This window comes from Siphateles boraxobius, unplaced genomic scaffold, assembly GCF_051911475.1.
Source record: "Siphateles boraxobius isolate OS27281-9 unplaced genomic scaffold, OSU_SipBor_1 48, whole genome shotgun sequence".
Taxonomy (NCBI): domain Eukaryota; kingdom Metazoa; phylum Chordata; class Actinopteri; order Cypriniformes; family Leuciscidae; genus Siphateles; species Siphateles boraxobius.
In genome coordinates, this window is record NW_027509119.1 from 1,905,230 (window position 1) to 1,927,500 (window position 22,271).

General features: G+C 38.5%; 1 protein-coding gene across 1 annotated transcript in view; it reads right to left on the bottom strand.

The window, feature by feature from the left end:
* piezo1 (piezo type mechanosensitive ion channel component 1 (Er blood group)) overlaps positions 1-22,271 on the bottom strand; it is a 169,587-nt gene that overhangs the window by 37,448 nt on the left and 109,868 nt on the right. Inside the window, exons 17-26 of the mRNA XM_077201492.1 lie at positions 20,636-20,742; positions 18,523-18,686; positions 17,735-17,911; positions 10,011-10,136; positions 8,438-8,638; positions 7,457-7,661; positions 6,268-6,372; positions 5,257-5,413; positions 1,876-2,119; positions 341-437 (exon numbers count right to left, since the gene is read on the bottom strand). Coding sequence (XP_077057607.1) covers positions 341-437; positions 1,876-2,119; positions 5,257-5,413; positions 6,268-6,372; positions 7,457-7,661; positions 8,438-8,638; positions 10,011-10,136; positions 17,735-17,911; positions 18,523-18,686; positions 20,636-20,742 — 1,583 coding nt within the window. The remainder of the gene's footprint in view (positions 1-340; positions 438-1,875; positions 2,120-5,256; positions 5,414-6,267; positions 6,373-7,456; positions 7,662-8,437; positions 8,639-10,010; positions 10,137-17,734; positions 17,912-18,522; positions 18,687-20,635; positions 20,743-22,271) is intronic.

A 22,271-nucleotide genomic window follows, 5' to 3' on the forward strand; every position in this document is an offset into this window, starting at 1 on the left:
AATGTGATCAAAATACAAGTCGCTTTTACATTACCCTTTGAAATTGAAATTGCGAATTGAAAATACGCCCAATGTAATCATAAATTTTGCAAAAACTCCTATATATCGCAAAAAAGATTTTACGCTCGCATGAGGGGCTTTTTCAGGCAATTCGAAATAGGAATATTTTGCAAAACTACAATGGAAACAGTTTTTACACATCTACAGTCACCTGACGTACGTTAAAGTAGGAAAAAGAGGCAAAATGCCGTAATTTCTCAATAGTTTTGACATTTAGAAACTATCGCAAAAGTTGTGTGCAAATCTGTAATGGAAACTTGTGAATGGAAAAGTGACTTACGATCATAGTAGCCTTTGACGGTGCACACCAGACTGAAGAGCTGAATGACCCAGCAGAAGTTCTTCTGCATCTCCAGCACAAACACACAGGCCAGGATCTAACACACGACACAGGGCTGGTGTAACAAAACTCTGCTTTCTGGAGTTGTTAATACTCTCTAAAAAATGCTCGGTTGTTTAAACCCAACTTTGGGTCAATTATGGACAAACCCAACCGTTGGGTTACATTTTTAACCCAATGTTTGGGTTTGTCCATATTTGACCCAAAGGGTAGGGATGCACCGATACCACTTTTGCCAGAACGAGTCCGATGCCGATACTTAGTACCGATAACTGTATTTTCACTGCATTTGTAATTTTTAAATGTATTGGGTTGAGAAACCAAAAGAATATGAATCATATTAGTTGGCTTAATCTGTTCATCAAATACTTATTGCTTTCAGTTATTTTCATGCTTAATTAAGCCTGCTAAAATGCATTGTACGAATCCTCGTTTTACCACAGCTATACATGCGTTACTATACGTGACCCTGGACCACAAAACCAGTCACATGGGTCAATTTCTTTCTTTCCATTGATATATGGTTTATTAGCATAGGAAAATATTTGGCAGAAAAATCGAAACATTGAGAAAATCGCCTTTAAAGTTGTCCATTTATGTGTGCGATTATGCTGCATTCACTCACAAAAATAAATGTTTTATATATTTACGGTAGGAAATTTACAAAATATCTTCATGGAACATGATCTTTACGTAATATCCTAATGATTTTTGCCATAAAAGAAAATTCGATAATTTTGACCCATACAATGTATTATTGTCTACTGCCACAAATACACCCGTGTGACATGTTTATATATGGTTTTGTGATCCAGGGTCACATATTTCGTTTAATATTCCACTAATTAGATACATTTACTTCATAGACTTCTTTTTTTAATCCCCATTATACTCTCTTTGTCTGGACACATACACACACACACACACACACACACACACACACACACACACACACACACACACACACACACACACACACACACACACACACACACACACACACACACACACACACACACACACACACACACACACACACACACACACACACACACGCTCAGTATCGGTGCATCCCTAGTATTAATGATATGGACTGACAGATATAATCATAATGCCACATCTTTACATTAACAGATTTTATTAAATAGTATAGACTAATATGATTAATGGACTAATATAACCGAAGCTCTCTTGCCCAATGCACAGATACTGTGGACAACAGCATTGCACATGTGGGATGTAAGAACACACTGATTCAAATCATAAGCTCTTTAGTAGAAGAAAGATAAAAAAAATACCGTGAATTGAAGACTGTAAAAAATACTATCATTATATCTTTTTCTTTTCTTTTTTTTAACTGTTGAAAATTAAATAAAACACAGCCTAAATAATGAAGATTTTGTCATGAGCCGATACTGGTATCGATGCATCTCTAGTTGTTAGTTATTATAAGCGTAGTTAAATGGCTCACTCACAGAAAGGATGTTTTTAGAGATGATCACAGCCACGTTGTACATGATGAGACAGTCCCACATGACCAGACGCGTGCGTGACGGTTTGATCAGAAGCTGTGTGCCGTAGAGAAGGAAGAAGAAGCAGGCGGTGAGATAACCCAAGCCGAACACACTGATCCGCGTCGCTCCGGTCACGAACACCACCGTCAGCACGAACCAGAACATGTACCGGAACACCAGCACCTTCGCCATGTCCAGATACGACCTGGAGAGAGAAAACAGCGTCCAGAGTTTCCAGAAACCAGAGTTTACCAACTTCACACAGTTGAAGAATGATGAACAAGTTCAATATCGACTTGGAGAAAAAAGAGACTGCGTTTCACTAGCAGCAAATGCGCCAATTTACACACACACACACACACACACACACACACACACACACACACACACACACACACACACACACACACACACACACACACACACACACACACACACACACACACACACACACACACACACACACTGTATTTTACTTAATTATTTATTCATTTATTTATCCCCCCACCCGCACTTGTTTAATTTGTCCTAATTTGTTCTTTTTTTATTTTTTATTCATGCTCATATAAATGTTTTGGCAATACAATGTACTAGTGTTGTAGTACCACTTTTTGATGGTCTCGGTCGAGTCCATTTGTACTCGTTCTTGTCTCGGTCTCGGACATTGAGGACTCGGGATTTTTTTTTCACGACCAGTCAAGACCATAACCGTGGAAATATCACTAAATTGCCAGTATATTGTCTAATTTTTTTGTTAACATCCTTGCTTTTATTGGATGTAAAACGTACTGATTCGAATCCAAGCAATAACGTGACTCATTGCTAATTATGTATTTTTGTTACCGCTGTCACCCATCCCCGCCTCCTTTCACTCGCACTCCCGAGAAAGTGAGCTGTGTTTGTCTGGGAGCGGGAGAAGATGTCTGCAATCTTCAGTAATACAATTCGGCTACAAAAACGTATAAACCTATTAAAAAACTTATAAAAGCTGACATTAATTCAAAAGCAAACAAATCTGTAAAAAAGAGAAACTTGTGTCTTTAGTTCTTACTGTCGATGATTGTTTCTGAGCATCTACATTTTACACAGACTCACTGTATTCATATTCAGCTTTACTTTTAAAGCAGCAGAAAACCCTGGGTGAGTGTTTAGATGTTGCTGTATTGATTGACTTTAAAGTTAATGTTTTGAAGTAAGTAACAACTCAAAACAACCATTGAATATGTATCTTGGGCATTTTTGCACACTGTAAAAGATGCTGGATTTAATTTACTGTACATCAAATGGTCAGTCAGTCATGTTTTTGTGGTGTTGTGCAACTACTCATCTATGTGTGTATCCATTACAGTGATCTTGAACTTATGAAGAGTGTTTTGTCACTGCAGTTTGTTAAGGTTTGGCATATGATGAATCTGCTCCCAATTAAATCAATGTTGTACTTTTATAATCACATGCAGTTAGGCCACTGACTTTCTGACCTCTTTGTATTAGATATCTTTTGTTGCTTTGATTACACATAAAAGCTATATAAGACTCTTACTTACAATAGTTGTTCCTAAACATCAACATTTCACATAGAATTCCTGTATTCATTACAATACACAGCTTTTCTGCATTTTAAATGTTGAATGTTTGGCTTTTTTTTACACATTTAGCTATGTGGTTTTGAAAAAACCCCAAAAAGGATTGTTGTTGGTTTAAAAACAAAATGATTTTATGTATTGTTATAAAAGGCGGAGAAAAGTGAAGACTTTAGAGATGAAAAATGAATAACTGTTTATCGAATTAATCGCAAATTTTCCACATCAATTTTGACCCGCTAAAAGATCATTTAAAGTCATTATTGTGTTAGATGAGAAAAACACTGAATAGACATTTCAAAAAGTAGTTTTTAGAATGAAATATTTTTATTTAACATTGAATTTATTACACATAAACCTTTAAAGTCCCCCTGTAATGAAACTCCAGCTTTTAATGTTGTTTATATGTGTGTGTGGTGATTTTAATATGCTTTAAGACAAACCATGTGTAAATTCATAAGTCGACAGCATTGCTGAGTATTTTCTCCTTAAAACTGCAGTGAACCAAAGACAGTCTCAAAAACACGCTTTGAAATCGCTGGTGTTTCTGACATCACAAACTACCTTGTAACCAATCAGATCAACGTGTGATCGTCAACGAGTGGATCTCTGAGCTGAGTGAGTGAGTGGAGGCGGGGCTCATTTACATATTCATAGAACCGCGTATACTAACTGAGGCAAGTGTGTCGAGTTACATTCAAGACATTTTAAGGCATGAAGAAATTTTCTCAAGGAAAAAATGTTTAAATGTAATTTTGGTGATCAACGATACGTTTTTGACTACAGGGGGACTTTAAGGCTACGATGAGGCAATTACTTTTTTTACCCTAGAAGCTGCATCTGAAGTGGCATTTAGGAATATTTACACAGACTGTTTAATGCAGCTCACAGGTGGCATGAATATGAATAAAAAATGTAATGATTCTCGAAGTATGAAACTAAAAACGCCGGTAGGTGATGGCCAGTCACTGTCTTAATGAGTGAGTCGTTGAATCATTCACTCAACCAATTCATTCAAACGGCTGATTAATTCAGGAACGAAGCAAGTGACCGTCTTAATGAATGAGTCACTGAATCGATTACTCACTTGATTCGTTAAAAACTGCGGATTCGTTCAGTCATGAAACACCGCTGTGTGTCGCTCAGAGACGCACATCAGTTCTCCTGTGGCTTCGTTTGGAACGAAAATTAGCAGAAACAGGCAATATTGTGTCTAAAATGTTATGCAATATTAATGTCTGGTTTATTGAACTGTTCTATAAATCAATATCACATTTGTAATCGTGCTGATCTTTGGGAAAAATAGCACTCTTGCTTGTGTGATATTACTAAACTATATCATATGATACAAATAAAAGACGAAAATCTATACGGCGAAATTTTATTCCAATTATATCTTGAATTTAAGTGGCATTTGTTGCCCTGCATCATGTTTCGTAACTAAACCGCATGCAATGTAAGATGACGAACAGGTCTGGGCAGCTGTGCTAAAAGTGTTCATTTTAATGCGTTTTCCCCCCCATAATGAATCACACCAAATTAATGCATTGAATCAACAGCCCTAATTTTAATGCAAGAAATTCATTAAAACAGATCTATTAGATCAATCTATCTGTAATAGTTTCATTTCATTATCTATAGAACAGTTTCATACGGCTCTCACTGCTGTTCATGAAAGCAATAAGCCGTGTTAAAGCTCCTTTTGCACCAGATCGCTGACTGTAAAGCTGTTTTTATTCCTCCTTCATTAGTAATAATGTACCTGCAGTTGATGAAGTTTGGCGCCGGGTTGAAGGGCATTTCCTCCATGGGATCTGGGTTGTCTTTGTTCTCTCCTCCCATGACTATCCACTCTTCCTTTCTCTCATTTTCAAACACCGCCCACTGCTGGGACGCACACATCAGCAGAACGAAGTCCGCTGCAACACATCATTTGCAAACATTATATTCCTCAGATTTCACTATATCCACCTTTTCTTTTAATGCAGAAGCAAATGATTTCTTGAGCATTTGTGAGATTCACGTTCTGGTAGATAACTAGAAGAATATAAGTGTGGCCACAAACTATAGTGAACTTATTTGCACTAAAATCCAGTGAGTTTATGATTATGATAATAACCATAACAACATTTACCAACTGTTTTTGCTCAAATATTTGCAAGTAGCTGACACCAGAAGCTTTGTATATTCAAGGTAAACCATGGCCTGCTGTTATTAAAAATAAGGTGAATAGAGGCCCCTAAACTTATTTTTTCACTTAATCCTCACTTAAAAATTAATTCAAATCACTGCATTAGATAACAAACTAGGTGTTGAGGGTCTTTGAGTTTTATATGATAAAACAATAGATATACTGTTCAAAATTAAGGCTAATAATCCCAGACAGCAACACAGTGTCAGCCCGGATCCGGCCCACATCTGGCCCGTGTGGAATCCATATGTACTGTACCAGATGTGGGCCGGATCTGGGCTGGCACAAATCCGTAGTTAATGTAATGAATGTGCTGAGAAGAACTGACTTCATACTGTACATGCACACAAAAAAGGCCTTGATATCAGTTGATTGAAAAGTCATTGTTCTTCGAAAAAGTCTAGAATCACTTGTTTAGCAGAAGCCACTTGGTTTGGTATTTCAGAATCTAATGTGATGACAGTCGTTCATTTTTTAAAGTGTCTGAACACTTTTTGGGGGTCACTGCAGTGTCAGTGTTGGATAACAGGTGAGTAAATATATCGTGGTTCTGTTGGGTGTTCGGTTGAAGGTGTCACTTACATATGAGGTTCCTGGAATTGGGAATGGTGTAGAAGTCAGGTAAGTAGATCCATTTAACCAGAGCTGAGTGGATAGTTACTGAGGTTCTCCATCTCCAGGGGTAATCTAGAGCCATGTGAGAAAGCTCAGGTTACCAGAGTCGAGTCACTCACTGAGAAAACTCAAGACACATTCAAGGCTGTGTTCCAGTAATTACTCTGTGGGATTTGTTGGTCACTGTATGGTGACTCTGATGCAGGATTAGCTTAAACTAGCCTAAACTGGATTTTACCTGACAGCTGAGATGATTTGCACTGGTTAAGCTGGTGTATTTTCGATGGTTTTAAGTCAAGTCAAATTTGTATATTTTGTATAGCGCTCTTCAAAATACACACAGTTTCAAAGCAGCAACAGTAGTCAGTCTCTAATCTCTCAGCCTGCAACAATAGCTTAATCATTAAAAGATCGCGATCTTGATTTAAACAGCTACGTGATCTTATTCATAAATGACAGTGATTCCGCTCAGTCTAATAAACCTTTGACAAGTACGATCACAGCGAACATTCAGATCTGCGTTGGCGCTGTCCCAAAGAGAGTATTTGTCATGTACAGTATAGATATGAAACAGCTTTACAATCAGTCTTTTCAACCACACAGTATCATTATTTCTGTTACAATAATTCAAATTATCACAGAAGTATTGTAATAAAAGAATATGATAAAAAAGAAGAGTAAATCACCTTTTAAAAGAAACTTGTCTCTTTAAATAAAGATCGTGTCAAGTACATCGTTACACCAGTAGGTGGCGAAAAGTGACTGTTAAAATATGTATTTGTCATTGAATTATCCATTCAAGAGATTCTGAAACGAGTTATGTATTTATGAGCGAGTCTTTGAACCATTCACTCAACCTGAATAAGAAGAAAAAGGATGCTAATAAATTAAATATTTTTAAATAGACTGCAGCAATTAACATTTTGTCAGAAACTCTAGTACATTATATGTCCTTTTGTTTAATTGTCTATTCAGAATCATGGGAGAACCATGATCCCCATTTAAAAAAAAAAATTTGATTCTCAATTTATTCAGAATCGTGCAGCTCTAGTACTGATTTTTTTTAAATCAATATAAAACAAACCATATATTACTTTTAATTGCTTTTAAAAGTGATATGGTGATATTGATCTGTATTTATCCAGACAACACTCACCTATACAGAGCGCAGGAGGGATGCCCACACACAGAACGTACTGGTATATCATGAAGATAACCAGAAACAGGCAGTACTTTGACCAGATCTTGGCAATGGCCGCTCTGCGCCGCCGCACCACGATGGCCACCAACCAGCAGCCGTGGATAATAACCAGGAAGTTCATACGCTGGCCAATGACATTCACAGTCATGAGGAAGCAGATCTAGAGGTGGAAGTGATGAAGCAGATTATCATCAGATTTAATGAATTGTGCATTGATAGCAACTAATATTGAGAAATGGTTTGAGAAAATGTATAACATGCATAGATCCTGCTAGATTCCCAACCAATTTGTCATTGCTGTGATGCAGAGTTTTGATTTAGCAATTTTGCATAATTTATAGTTATTACTACAGTAACTCCATGTAACGTGTAACTCTTAATTTTAAGGTGTTCTTGTTACAGTAATTATACATTTAAGTACTGAGTGATATAAATTAACAATATAAGTTTAGGAATAGAGTTAGTTGCATGTAATTATGTAAAATGTATAGTTATTACTACAGTAACTCCATGTAATGTGTTACAAGGATGCTAAAATAAAGTGTAACCCTATATTTTTATCGTGTCCTTGTTACAGTGTAATTATACATGTAAATACTGAGTGATATTAATTAACATACTATAAAGTTAGAACTAGAATTAGTTGCATGTAATTATGCACAATTTAGTTATTACAACAGTAACTCCATGTAACACGAGTAACACAAGGACACTACAACAAAGTGTAACCCTATATTTTATCGTAAGTATAAATGTGAATACTGAGCGTTATTAATGAACATACTATAAGGATAGGATTAGAGTTAGTTGCATGTAATTATGCACAGTTATCACTACAGTAACTCCGCGTAACGTGTAACATAAGGACACTGTAAATTTAAGTGTAACCCGACTGATTTCCACTTAGTAAGCGTTTAGTCTAAGAGGAACTCATACTTCAAGGCCAAACTTGTAGAAGCTGTAGTTGAGCAGGTATTGAGCGCAGTGCAGGAGACTCTGGTCCAGCGTGTCTCGGGTGGCCTGAGGAAAGATGACGGGAATCGTAGGAGGCGAGCGCTTCTGTTGTCTGTAATGATGAATCTGGTGCCGGTACACAGTCGCCTCAAACACCAGCAGCATCAGGACCAGCAGATGATCCTACCAGACACAACACAGAGCTAGTGTGACCATATATATGATGAAAACTAATGATGATGTGTTACATACACAATATGACCAACATAGCAATACTTCTGTAAATGGTATAAAACTTTACAAGGAACTTGTATAACGTAACTCACAGTGCAAAGTGTAAAGTGTAAAGTGACAGTAGCCTAAACCTGCAGCTGTTCGAGTCAATAATGTTCATTTAAACAAGACAAAGAGAAATCACTCACTGCTCTTGACTGAGTAACTTTAGTAGCTTTAATAAGGACTATTTTACGCTTGATTACCTGAATACTTCTGTTAGACCCGCCTGACAAACTTAAAGCAATGTTTATTTCTCTATCGTATTTAGTTTATTTGCTCATGTTTTTGATTCTTTTTCACTGTTAGATTTTAGTCGACTACATCCATTGTAGATTTTACGGCCCGTTCACACCAATGACGATAGCTACCAATACAAATTGTTAAAATAGCAGAATCTCGACTATAATGATAACGCACAGAGAAACAATGTCTTTGGAATCACTTTCAGAACGATTTTTTCCAGCTGATAAAACATCGACGGCCAATCAGAATCCATCCTGCTTCAAGGACTCGGGCATTTAAAGCGACAGGCGACAAATACAGCGCGCTTCGAATAAACAGAACAATATCGTCCGATGGTGAGGACTGGCCTTTAGTCGACTAACACTAAAATATTAGGCTACTAAAACTAAATGCCCTTTTAGTCAAAAGACTAACTAAAACTAAAACTGGTATATTCAATAATGAATATTAGCATACAGCTATAAAGTAGAAAGGAAGTACTATTTATAGTACTATACTCGTACTGTAGTGTGTGACATTGTTGTCTTTCGACCTTGCATTTTTATTATTTTTAACTAATTTTGTGTAAAAAAAACAACAACACACATTTGATCAAATAATGAAGTGTCTAGACTTAAGGTCAACTTTTTGAATAAAGAATTTGCATGACTTTTAAATATAACATTTAGAGATTGAAATTGCATATTTTAGAGTCGAGCATAACTAGATAAACACTATTAGTTACTATAAGTCACCATGAAATCAATATTGACAATTCTTTAAGGAATATTGCAGTATTTATCCATGGTTTATCCATGCTCATTATTACGGTTTTAAATTCATGTTCTTGGTAATATTGAATCAGAATAACTTCCCCTCCTGATGATGTGGGCGGGGCAACCTGCCAATCACATGAGATCCACCAATAGCAAACCACAACCATCCAATCAAATCCCCACAGACAAAATCAAGCCCCGCCCACATGTGTTCTTGTTCCAGAAGCGTATCACTCGGATATACGACACAATAGGGAAGAAAAGACTGAACTGAATCTCACCTTGCTGTATCCAAGGGCTGTAGCATCTTTCCTAACGCCGAACCAGTTGGCCGGGTCCACAGGCGCTCGGTACAGGGTGGAGTTCAGCACTTCATCGGTCTCTAGACTGGTCTCGTTCATCATTGGCTACAGATACGAAAAGAGAAAAAGAGTAAACTGTGTCCACCACCGAAAGTGAAATGTTTACCAACATAATGTCACCATGAGGCATTCTACACAATCCTAAAGTCAAAAAAGCGATAGGAAAGAGAGCATTTATGTTTAAGGAATAACTTACCTTCAAATATACGATCTTTAACATCATTTCACATTTTTAAAAATAGTTTATCTTCTTATTTTGAGCAAGACTGTTCATGTATTAGCTGATAATATACCTATATATAATTTACAAGTCACTTTATTCTTTGTTATGTTTTTTCTGGCAAGCATTTGTTCACAGCCTCTGTGTGTCTATCGAGTGGTTGTATTTACATAAACACTTATCTTTTTGATGGTTTTTTTGTCGTCTTTCTGGTAGTGTGTTGATTGTGGTATTGTTTATGTCTTATTATTGTAATGTGTTTGATTTGTCCCTTGTTCTGTATTATTGTTACGTGTGGGTTTTGTTGTGTCTTGTATATCACGTGATTCCTTGTTTGTCATGTGACCCTGCCATGTGTCTTGTCTTTTGTTTGTTGTTGCTCAGTGTCCACAGGTGTTCCTCGTCTATGTTTATTAGTCTCCCCAGGTGTTCTTATTAACCAAGCCCCCTTGTTATCTTGTTTAGCTTGTTTGTCTGTGTATTTAAACCCCTGTGTTTCAGTTGTTGGCTGTTGGGTGTTATTTAATGTTACTTCTGTCCTGTTTTGAGTTCCCTGGATTACCTGTGTGTTTTTGTTTATTAAATGTGCTTGCGATTGGATTCGCTCTCCGTCTCGTTCCTGACTGGCTGTAACAGAACAACCGACCCAAAAAATGAATCCAGCAGCACGGATCTCGCCTGATCTTCCCAGCATGAGCTTGGAGTTCGCTGGAAAGACCGCTGCCTTAGCCCTGAGGAGCCCTGATTTGTTCCAGTTCACCTGGGGGTTTGCCTCACTTGCTGCCTCCTGCTCTCTAGAGGATGAAGCGATAAAATTATGTTACCGGCTGGCGGCTAAGGAGGTCAATCCTAGGGAGCTCCCCGATCTCTCCGGTCTGGGCTGGAGAGAGGCGCTCTCCAAATGTTTGGCTTCATCCCGTGTCACGCCCGGCCTTCACCGCTGGTTCCGGTTCCGGTGGTCCCTAGTCCGGTGGTCCGGAGACGGAGGAGGAGGAGAGGAATTGCCTCCTCAACGACGTGTCAGGTGGCTCCTAAGCAAGAGACAGTCCAGCCAGAGCTTCACGTCAGCCACGTCCAGCCAGAGCTTCACGTCAGCCACGTCCAGCCAGAGCTTCACGTCAGCCACGTCCAGCCAGAGCTTCACGTCAGCCACGTCCAGTCAGAGACTGTTCACGTCACGTCTGCCGATCCAGAGACTGTTGAAGTCACGTCTGCCGATCCAGAGACTGTTCAAGTCACGTCTGCCGATCCAGAGACTGTTCAAGTCACGTCTGCCGATCCAGAGACTGTTCAAGTCACGTCTGCCGATCCAGAGACTGTTCAAGTCACGTCTGCCGATCCAGAGACTGTTCAAGTCACGTCTGCCGATCCAGAGACTGTTCAAGTCACGTCTGCCGATCCAGAGACTGTTCAAGTCACGTCTGCCGATCCAGAGACTGTTCAAGTCACGTCTGCCGATCCAGAGACTGTTCAAGTCACGTCTGCCGATCCAGAGACTGTTCAAGTCACGTCTGCCGATCCAGAGACTGTTCAAGTCACGTCTGCCGATCCAGAGACTGTTCAAGTCACGTCTGCCGATCCAGAGACTGTTCAAGTCACGTCTGTTGATCCAGAGACTGTTCAAGTCACGTCTGTCGATCCAGAGACTGTTCAAGTCACGTCTGTCGATCCAGAGACTGTTCAAGTCACGTCTGTCGATCCAGAGACTGTTCATGTCACTTCCTCCGAGCCAGTGTCTACGGACAAGATGGCCGCCTCCGAGCCAGTGTCTACGGACAAGATGGCCGCCTCCGAGCAAGTGTCTACGGACAAGATGGCCGCCGCCGAGCAAGTGTCTACGGACAAGATGGCCGCCTCCGAGCCAGTGTCTACGGACAAGATGGCCGCCTCCGAGCCAGTGTCTACGGACAAGATGGCCGCCTCCGAGCCAGAGTCTGTTCCTGTTCCCGAGCCAGAGTCTGTTCCTGTTCCCGAGCCAGAGTCTGTGTTGTCTGTTCCCGAGCCAGTGAGTGTGTTGTCTGTTCCCGAGCCAGTGAGTGTGTTGTATGTTCCCGAGCCAGAGTCAGTGTGTGTGTTGTCTGCTGTTCCTGAGCCGGTGACTTCGCCGCCCTGGCCGCCCGAGGTGTCTTCGCCGCCCGAAGGGTCTTCGCCGCCCTGGCCGCCCGATGGACTGTCTTCTCGGCCCTGGCCGCCCGATGGACTGTCTTCTCTGCCCTGGCCGCCCGATGGACTGTCTTCTCCGCCCTGGCCGCCCGATGGACTGTCTTCTCCGCCCTGGCCGCCCGATGGACTGTCTTCTTCGCCCTGGCCGCCCGATGGACTGTCTTCTCCGCCGTGGCCGTCCGAGGGCTCTTCTCTGCCCTGGTTCCCTGCGCAACCTTCTCTGCCCTGGTCCCGTTCCCCTGCTAGGACTTGGCCCTCCTACCCTACCCCAAGACCACCTCCGCTTCACCACCCTCCTGAACTTTAGTGTTTTGTTTCAAGGGGCGTCGGGAGCCGCCCATAGTGTGGGGGGCTATGTTACGTGTGGGTTTTGTTGTGTCTTGTATATCACGTGATTCCTTGTTTGTCATGTGACCCTGCCATGTGTCTTGTCTTTTGTTTGTTGCTCAGTGTCCACAGGTGTTCCTCGTCTATGTTTATTAGTCTCCCCAGGTGTTCTTTTTAACCACGCCCCCTTGTTATCTTGTTTAGCTTGTTTGTCTGTGTATTTAAACCCCTGTGTTTTAGTTGTTGGCTGTCGGTTGTTGTTTAATGTGACTTCTGTCCTGTTTTGAGTTCCCTGGATTACCTGTGTGTTTTTGTTTATTAAATGTGCTTGCGATTGGATTCGCTCTCCGTCTCGTTCCTGACTGGCTGTAACAATTATATTGTATATTGTATATTAGGACCTCCTTGAAAACGAGATTGTTCATCTCAAGGGGTTTATCCTATTCAATAAACTTATTTATTATATATTAGGGGTGTAAATCGGACAGTTCATCACGATACGATATCGATTCTCTCAGCCAGCGATACAATATTTGCCGATACCTCAAACTTCTGCGATACGATTACGATTCAACTCAGGGCTATATCAATCGATTTATCAATATTTAGATATTATGTGCCAAGTGTACACAACCAGTTACGTTTATTAACTCTCAAATGCATCCAAAAATATATAACATGAAATTTAATTGCAAAATTGCACACCCTCTCCCAATTGGGACATTTACAAGTTGTTTGTTACAAGTAAAAAAAAAAAAACCATGATATATGAAAATGAACAAGAACGGAGTTATCCGTTTTTGCAAGTGAACTCTATAACAGAAGATAAATCTGTTCTTGATCATTTTCATATATCATGTTTTTCTTTTTATTACTGCGCATTTGAATATCAATCAAACTGGAGCTGGGTTGTTTTGATTAAATAATAATAACTAAAAAAATACAGGTAACTAATAAAATTAAAGTTAATTGAAAGTATTTATATATATATATATATATATATATATAATATATGTGTGTGTGTGTGTGTGTGGCAAAAGCAGATAACTCCATATTTCATGTTTCAGAGTTAAACACAGCCAAGTAATTGCTAAAATACATAATAAAACACTTAATCTTTGTAACGTTAATCTCCTCAGCTGACACAGACGCCTGTCAAACTTTGTTGTTGTGATTAACGTACACGCGATACAGAGAGCTTTTCCCTCACCGCTAACGAGCTGTTTCAGCAAGATCCCGTGAAAAAGGTTCAGAAAATTTACGTGAGGATGTGGAGAGTGTCAAAATAAAGGTACCATATAGGGCTGGACAATAATTCAATATCAACATATATCGCGATATTTTTTTTTTTGATAACGGCGATATGATTTTTAAACACATTTTCGATATTTCAATATACATGGCAGCATTTGTCACTGACTGACGTTAGGTGCGCAGCCGTCAGAAAGAGCAGAACACAATTGGCTACTTTCCTGATGACGTACACCACAGACACGCAGCCACTGCTCAGAGAAGCGGATCTCCAACCCGGCAAGTTTCAGCCACAGAATGAGCGCCCCTGACCGCAATGCAAATGTGACTGAACGAGCTTCCACAAGTGAGGAGAAAGCAGACGAAATAGTTGATAAGAGAGGAAAGACTAATTCAGTGGTATAAATTCAGTGGTGTTTCGGTGTTTCAGCGTGCTGCAAAATGTGCCGGAGTGTGACTGCCGAGTCCGACTAGCAGCGGGAACACATCAGACGAGGATCAGGAGATAGACTGTGCCGATGCGCGCGTCCGCGGCCAGGAACGTCACGTCCACACTCTAAAAATAGCTCACCGAAAGTTCTAATTAGCAGGTATCGCTCCCTGTGAATGTCCTGACGCGCGCACACACACGCACACGACGCGCAGAATCCAGTTCTCTTTCTTTAGCGCTTGAATAATAACACACACATTTATGCCAAAATGTCCGTTTTGTCTATTGTATCCTCACAAGAACAGTCTAAATGAGTTAAATAAAATCTTAAATGAAAGTTAAGAGTAGCCAAATGAGAAAATTAAATGCATAAGATCCTCTCATCAGCGACAGATCTTAAAGGGACAGCAGCCAATTCTGTCTGTCAGTAAAGTTAATCAAAGAACAAAGGGGAACAGAGCAAATTACTCACTGATCTTGTCTAAAGAACGTGTGTAGCTTTAATAAGGATTAATCTATATTTAATTTATAATTTATGCAGTTCAGACTATTTGATAACCTTATTCAATTTCCGTATATTTCAGTTTTATTTACAAACAAAACATTAATGGTGAACATTTTTGACTTTATAAAATGATTATCTCAAGTCTTGAAAAAAGTAAGACATATTTTTGTTATACATAGTTTAGTAGCCTACTTTTATTTTTGGCAGAATTTATCATTATAATCAACTTAATTATTTCCTGGATTTTGTATCACCATAGTCCCTAAATTTATGTAAATGCAGGAAATGGGATTTAAATCGGGAAAAAAAATCCCCCATTTTGTGTACCAAATGTTGCACAAATGTTATGGCAAATGTAGATTTAAAAACAGAAATGCATTGCCATTTTACATATTACATTGTCATTTTGCAAATTACATTTCAAACTGAATATTGCTACCCATATGCTTTCATAGTCTTGTAGCAGGTATTGAGAAGAGAATATTATTGTTATGATGGGTTATTTCATTGCTTCATGTAGTTTGTTATGGTGCACTAGCGAAAGACCCCAGCAGATTTCATAGACTTGGCAAATTCATTTTCAGAAGATTGTAGGAACAGACATCTGTTATGGGCGTTCTTGGCAGTTTTTCTGAGGCTTTTATATTGTTCATATCGATATCGGAATTATATCGTATCGACCGAAATTAAGAAATATATCGTGATATAAAATTTGGCCATATCGTCCAGCCCTAGTACCATATATCGATATTTTATGTGTGGCATCGATGCATCGTATCGTTAGACGTCTGATCGATGTATTGTTACACCCCTATGTTTAGGACACGTCACAATCACTGAATGGAAAGAAACAGGCAAGAATAGGGAGCGAGTCAGCAGAAATCCTGTCAGCAGAATAGACGAATTACTCTGAAGAAGGAAAGTTTGAGCATTTATATGACGACAAACACAAGCCAGCCTGAGCATCTGTAAATCACCTGACACAGTAAATCCACTTCTTTCCCCTCAAACATCCATAAAGTGCAAGACTAATAAACACATCAACATTCACGCTTGAGGGTATTTGTTGAATTAGTGTGAAGTTTATGAGACGGTGTTGCTGTTGTTAATCTTGGTGTATGTGTGGGAGGAAGAGAACATGAATGTGTTTAAAAGTGCCTGTGTCAAAGATTTTTACATTTTATGAAGAAAATGTGAGTGCTTGCTTGTGCAAAAGTCATCATAATAGGGTGTTCTGGGTAGTTTTTGTCCACACTTAAAGTCTGTATGATATTCAGAGACCAAGATAAAATACATATGGCCTTTTTATCATCTAAAAGCTACAAATTATATGTCTGGTTCTGAATTCTGAATTTTTTTTGTCTGAAAACTAATAAGAGCTCACCTCAATAACCCACATGATGTGAGAAAACACACATGTCTGTGAAACAAATGGCACAGGATACATTATCAACATTTTGTATTATTGTTTTTGTTGTCTTAACACTTTAAAATAACATTAATGAATTAAATAAAGCATGGGACATGCATGATGTTAAAAGAGTTGTAATAAGTCGTGATAAAAGATTTGAATGCGTTGCTCGCGCTGAGCGACACACCTGAAGTGAACACACAGAAAACCGCCTCACACACAAATTCGGTTCTCTTTCACGGCTTATTGCGCTTGAATGGTCACACACACATAATCACATCATGATATGGCCATCGTGTGCAGTATTCACAGAAACACAGTCGGATTGTCGGACTGAAATAGACTGAGCCGTTGACCGACTGAAACCTGGGCTGAAGTCGATGGCTCATTTTCTTGTTATTTTAAGAGCGCGTTAGTAATGTGTGCCTATAGGCGGGTCCACAACACCCGTATACTGTGCTTATTACACACACACACACCGCTTATTACACACACGCACACACTGCTTATTACACACACACACACACACACACTGCTTATTACACACACACACTGCTTATTACACACACACACACACTTTTAGCTTATGCTGAAGCTAATGGGGATCCAAATAAAACAAACAAACACTGCTCATTACACACACACTGCTTATTACACACACACACACTGCTTATTACACACACACTGCTTATTACACACACACACACACTTTTAGCTTATGCTGAAGCTAATGGGGATCCAAATAAAACAAACAAACACTGCTCATTACAAACACACTGCTTATTACACACACACACTGCTTATTACACACACAGGCACACACTGCAGCACACAAACATGCCAAATTTTTAAATGTAAAAGATTATTATTGTGTACATAAAGATATGGTGAATCCGGCTTGTCCCGTAGATGTTCCCGCTTTAACCTCTTACACACACACACACACAGTGTAAGACTGAACATATTACACACACACAGACACACACACACACACACACACACACTTCCTCCATGTAAATAGTGAATCCGCCATGGTGCGAGCACAACTGGCATTTAAAGGGAATGTGAGACGAGACTCTGATTGGTTCATTAAGAGAATAGTGACGACCCTTTTAGACCAGCGCCGGGAGCGCCGACCATTTCCCCGTCGTTAAACTAGCAGAAGTGGATTGGGACGCCGTGCGCTTAGATCGTTAAAATAGGGCTCTTAATTTTTTTTTTTTTTTGAACATTCAAGCATGAAAACCTATTCTAGTAAAGCCCAAAAAGCACATAAGAGATCCTCTCTAAACACTTCTAACCAATGATGCATGAAGTGTGTGTGTGTGTGTCTCACCACGGTGCAGTTGTTGGAGTACTCCGTGGGGTTGACGACACTGAGCTGGTACAGCATCTTGCAGACGATGATGACGCAGACCCAGACGGTGGAGATGCAGGAGGCCATGGCTCGGAAGCGGCCGTAAGGAATGGCGAAGCTCCACAGCACCACCAGCACCAGGTTCATCGCAGACGGCTGAGAAAGAAGCGGGAAACAAGCGTGAAACACGGACGCATTATCTGTTTCTCTGCTGCAGTGACACTACACACAGTCAAAGCTAAAATTAATCATATAATGCTGGACACTATAGTTCATGTATGTAAGTGAGGAGAGCAAAATAAAGTAAACTGTAACATATTATACCCAAATATTCTTCATACAGTGACTACCAGTAACATTTATAAACATTTGGGACCAAACATTATTGACACTTTCAGCTGATCATGTTTTGCTGAAGTGTTTTTTCTTTAATTGCTAATGCGATCTTTTACACCACAGACTGAACAACACGAAGCATTGCTTGGTAATCGCTTAACCTAAACTGGTATTATCTAATAGTGTAGTTAAATTTAACAGCTGACAGATATTCAACATAATTCATGTGTGAGACAGTCTAACAGAAGGACGGACAAAACCAGTGAAATATCAACTGATTCCTGTCATATTTTATTACCATTTTCTAAACTAGAGCGAATAAACTGTGAGAAATGTTAAAGGTGTCTGAATAAATGTTGGTGTGACTGTATAACTGCAGGTTATGAAACCAACATGATGAAATGGCCTATTATATATGAGAGCGTGCAGACCTCCAGTAGTGCAACCCAGACGACAAAAAAAGCCACGATCTTGACGATGTGCAGCTCCAATACTCTCCAGATGAAGCTCTGGATGTGGGTCAAGGTGTCGGAGAACTTCGTAGACAACACCATCAGTCTGTCCATCACCAGTCCCCACTTGCTCGGTATCGCCTCTGAGAACACAGTGAGAATACACAGTAAAATTAGTGATATGTTGATGACCGCATGAGTATTGAATAGAGATGCACCGATGTATCTTCCAATAATCGGTATTGGCCGATAAAAGCAATTATTTTTTAAAACCGATTGTTTTTAAAGTCCCGGTGTGGTGAAAATCAAGTTTTTAATGTTAATGTCTATGCGGTGTTTTTAATATGCTTTAAGACAAACCATGTGTAAATTCATAAGTCGACAGCATTGCTGAGTATTTTCTCCTTAAAACTGCAGTGAACCAAAGACAGTCTCAAAAACACGCTTTGAAATCGCTGGTGTTTCTGACATCACAAACTACCTTGTAACCAATCAGATCAACGTGTGATCGTCAACGAGTGGATCTCTGAGTGAGTGAGTGAGTGGAGGCGGGGCTCATTTGCATATTTATAGAACCGCGCATACTAAATGAGGCAAGGGTGTCGAGTTACATTCAAGACATTTTAAGGCATGCAGAAATTTGTTTTCAAGACAAAACATTTAAATATGTAGTTTTGGTGATCAAAGATGAGTTTTAAAAGGGATAAAATTATTGACTACAGGAGGACTTTAAAAACAGCCAATGATCAGGACCAATTATATCCTGTCAATCAAAAGGGGGTGGAAAAACGTGTCAGACTCGTACTGTGTGTGAAGAAAATCTCTTTCGTGTTGAATTTATGGCTGTCAAGGTTAACGTGACAATAACAGGCTTTATTTGACCCTGTGATCACCGGTAGTTCAGGGTTGCCAGATCTGCAGGTTTTCCTACACCAAACATTATTTGTAGCGCCTCCCATCCAGTAATTGCAAAGAGCTTTGTGCTTTATTACTCGTGACGAGAAACAAGTCTTAGCTTTCAAATTCTGTCCATTTTATCATGTAATTCAAACAATAAATAGCATTTTGACGCTCTTTAATAGCATTATGTGTCGTGACGGATCCCTGTAGCGCCTCAGTTCAGTCTTTTTTTCCCCTTTACAGGTATAAATACTTATATATAACTTTATAAGTTATACCATGAAAAAAACATGCGTGAACATCAGAAGGAATGTTGAAAGATACAGTTACTTACTGAAATGTATCATGTCTCAAAATGTGTCAATAAAACGTGTCATGTGATGTTGCATTTTCCTCAGGAAAGTTATTCAATGTTCACAGTTTGTTAGTTACCAATAAAAAAACACTAGAGAAGAGCTTATTTACTGTTAATTTTATATGTATGATTGATTACATTTGTCATAAGACAAAAGTGTTAATGAAAACTACCTTATGTACTACCTTATTTATTTAAGTGTGATTATTATATCTGAAAATAAATAACAGTTGAAAATAATAGTTTGAGATCTGTTATTAAATTCATTTTTATGTCTTAAAGTGTACTTTATTTCTGTGATACAAAGACTATTTACTATTTTCGTAAATAGGGAAACATTAATAACAATCACAATATGTCATAGATACATATTATACATTATTATATAACATTATTATTAAATTATTATACATACATATACAAGTCATACATATTGTACTCCAAGAAACTAAATGAGTATGTGACTGACTGCGTAAATATATGAATATATACACATATGAGGAAAAATAAAATAAACAAAAATGAATGAATAAATTACTTGATAATGCATACTAATAATATATACATACGTATACATATCATACGTACTATATACCCCTATATTTAAAGAAATCTGTTATTCATTTTAACCCCTAATATGTACCAAATGAGAGGTTGCTGTAGTGTTTAAAGCATTAGCTGGGAGAGATTTTTTCCTTCAAAGAATAGATATCGGTAGATATGGCTCTGAAAAATCTCTATCTGTATCAGCAGAGAAGTGTAGTGTCGGTTCATCTCTAGTATTTACCAATATTAAGTGTAAAATTGCTTTCATTGAGCAGCATTTATTACTCTCACCGTCGGCCTCTGATGGATCCTCATCCTGATCCGTGACCAGATCTTCCTCCTCGAATCCGACTTCTTCCGTGGACCGGACCAGATCAGGATTCTCGATTCCTCTCTTCCTGTGGGGAAATGAACAGTGATAGTCAGAAAAAACACATTTCTCGAATATGAATTCAAATGTTTCTCACGGAGAGCAACACATACTCTGGGATTGTGTCAGATTTAAACTAAAATCTTCAGTGAGTCTGAAATAACTTACGAAATAAGTCACACTTTTATTTCAAATATATATTTAAAAAGAATATTATAACAGTGTCCTTACATGTACACTTACTTTAGCAACATACCCATTTGTAAAAGGGTGTGCACTGTTTTTTTTGTTTCAAAATTAATACATTTAAATAATGAGTCAACACATCATTAATACGTTTGTCAATACATCGTGTGTATGTCTTACTCTGATTCACTATGTAAGGCTATTATAAGTGTTTATATTTTAGACCTTTTAGAGGGATGGTTTTGGCGGGAAATTGCGTGCATGCGTCACTCTCCCGTAAATAGAGAAAACAAACGGCAAACAGAGGCAGAGCTCGTAATAAAACAAGAATCAACATTCGGAGATGGCCAGAACTGAGGGATTTGTGACGCGGAGATGATGATGTTTTATCAGTTAACAGACGAGTACGGTATTTTACTGCACAGATAAACTGCCTTTAACTGTAAAACATTATCTATTGTGAAGATCATTTCATTATGGTTGTTATAGACCTGTAATAATAAACCAATATACTAACCAATAAACAATATACTGTTCTTCCGCAAAATGCATGCAGTTTTACTTTTTACCACCGTGTAATTTTAAGTTTTTTCTCTGAAATGTATCACTGTGGTTTTCAGTGGCATTGCATTTATTTTACCACAAACACCAGTTGTTTATCAGGGGTGTGGACTTTTTATATCCACTGTATATCTTGCATAATTTACCCTAAACCAAGCACTGTAGTAAGTAGGGATATTGTGATTACATGATTGCACTTTTTTTATTATTATGCAAGGATTTGGAAGCTATAGTTTAAAAACAGAAAAATCTATTTAAAATGTAAAAAAAAAAAATAATGTACCTAAAATGAAAAGACGGTGGAACAATGTGAGCTCCCAGACAAAAAAGTGAATTAAATCAGCTATCGGTACTCATTAATTTGAACAAATGCATACAAATATCATTCAAAAATAATGGTGTTAAAAACATTTAAAGCGAGACACCCCAGGTGAATAGGGTAAATAAAAAATCTAATAAATATCACCATACTTCACCAGTTGATTAATTACATTAATAATTGCAAACATTTTTTGTATTACAAGTTTTCTGAAATGTTATATTTAAATATGCAAATGACGCATTATTTAATTAAATGTGCACTAATTTGCATACATTTCTAGAGCAAAAATCTGAACATTGGATGAAGTCAGGTTCAAAACTCTTGTTTATTTTTTTAATATATATTAGAGTCAAAGGTTTTTACAGAGGGGAATTTGTATATCTCTAATTATCATTAAAAATACTGTCAGCCAAAAATAAATTTTTGTTTTAGGAATAAAATGTTGTATAAAATCAGCAACATTATATATAAACAAACCGCTCAGTAAG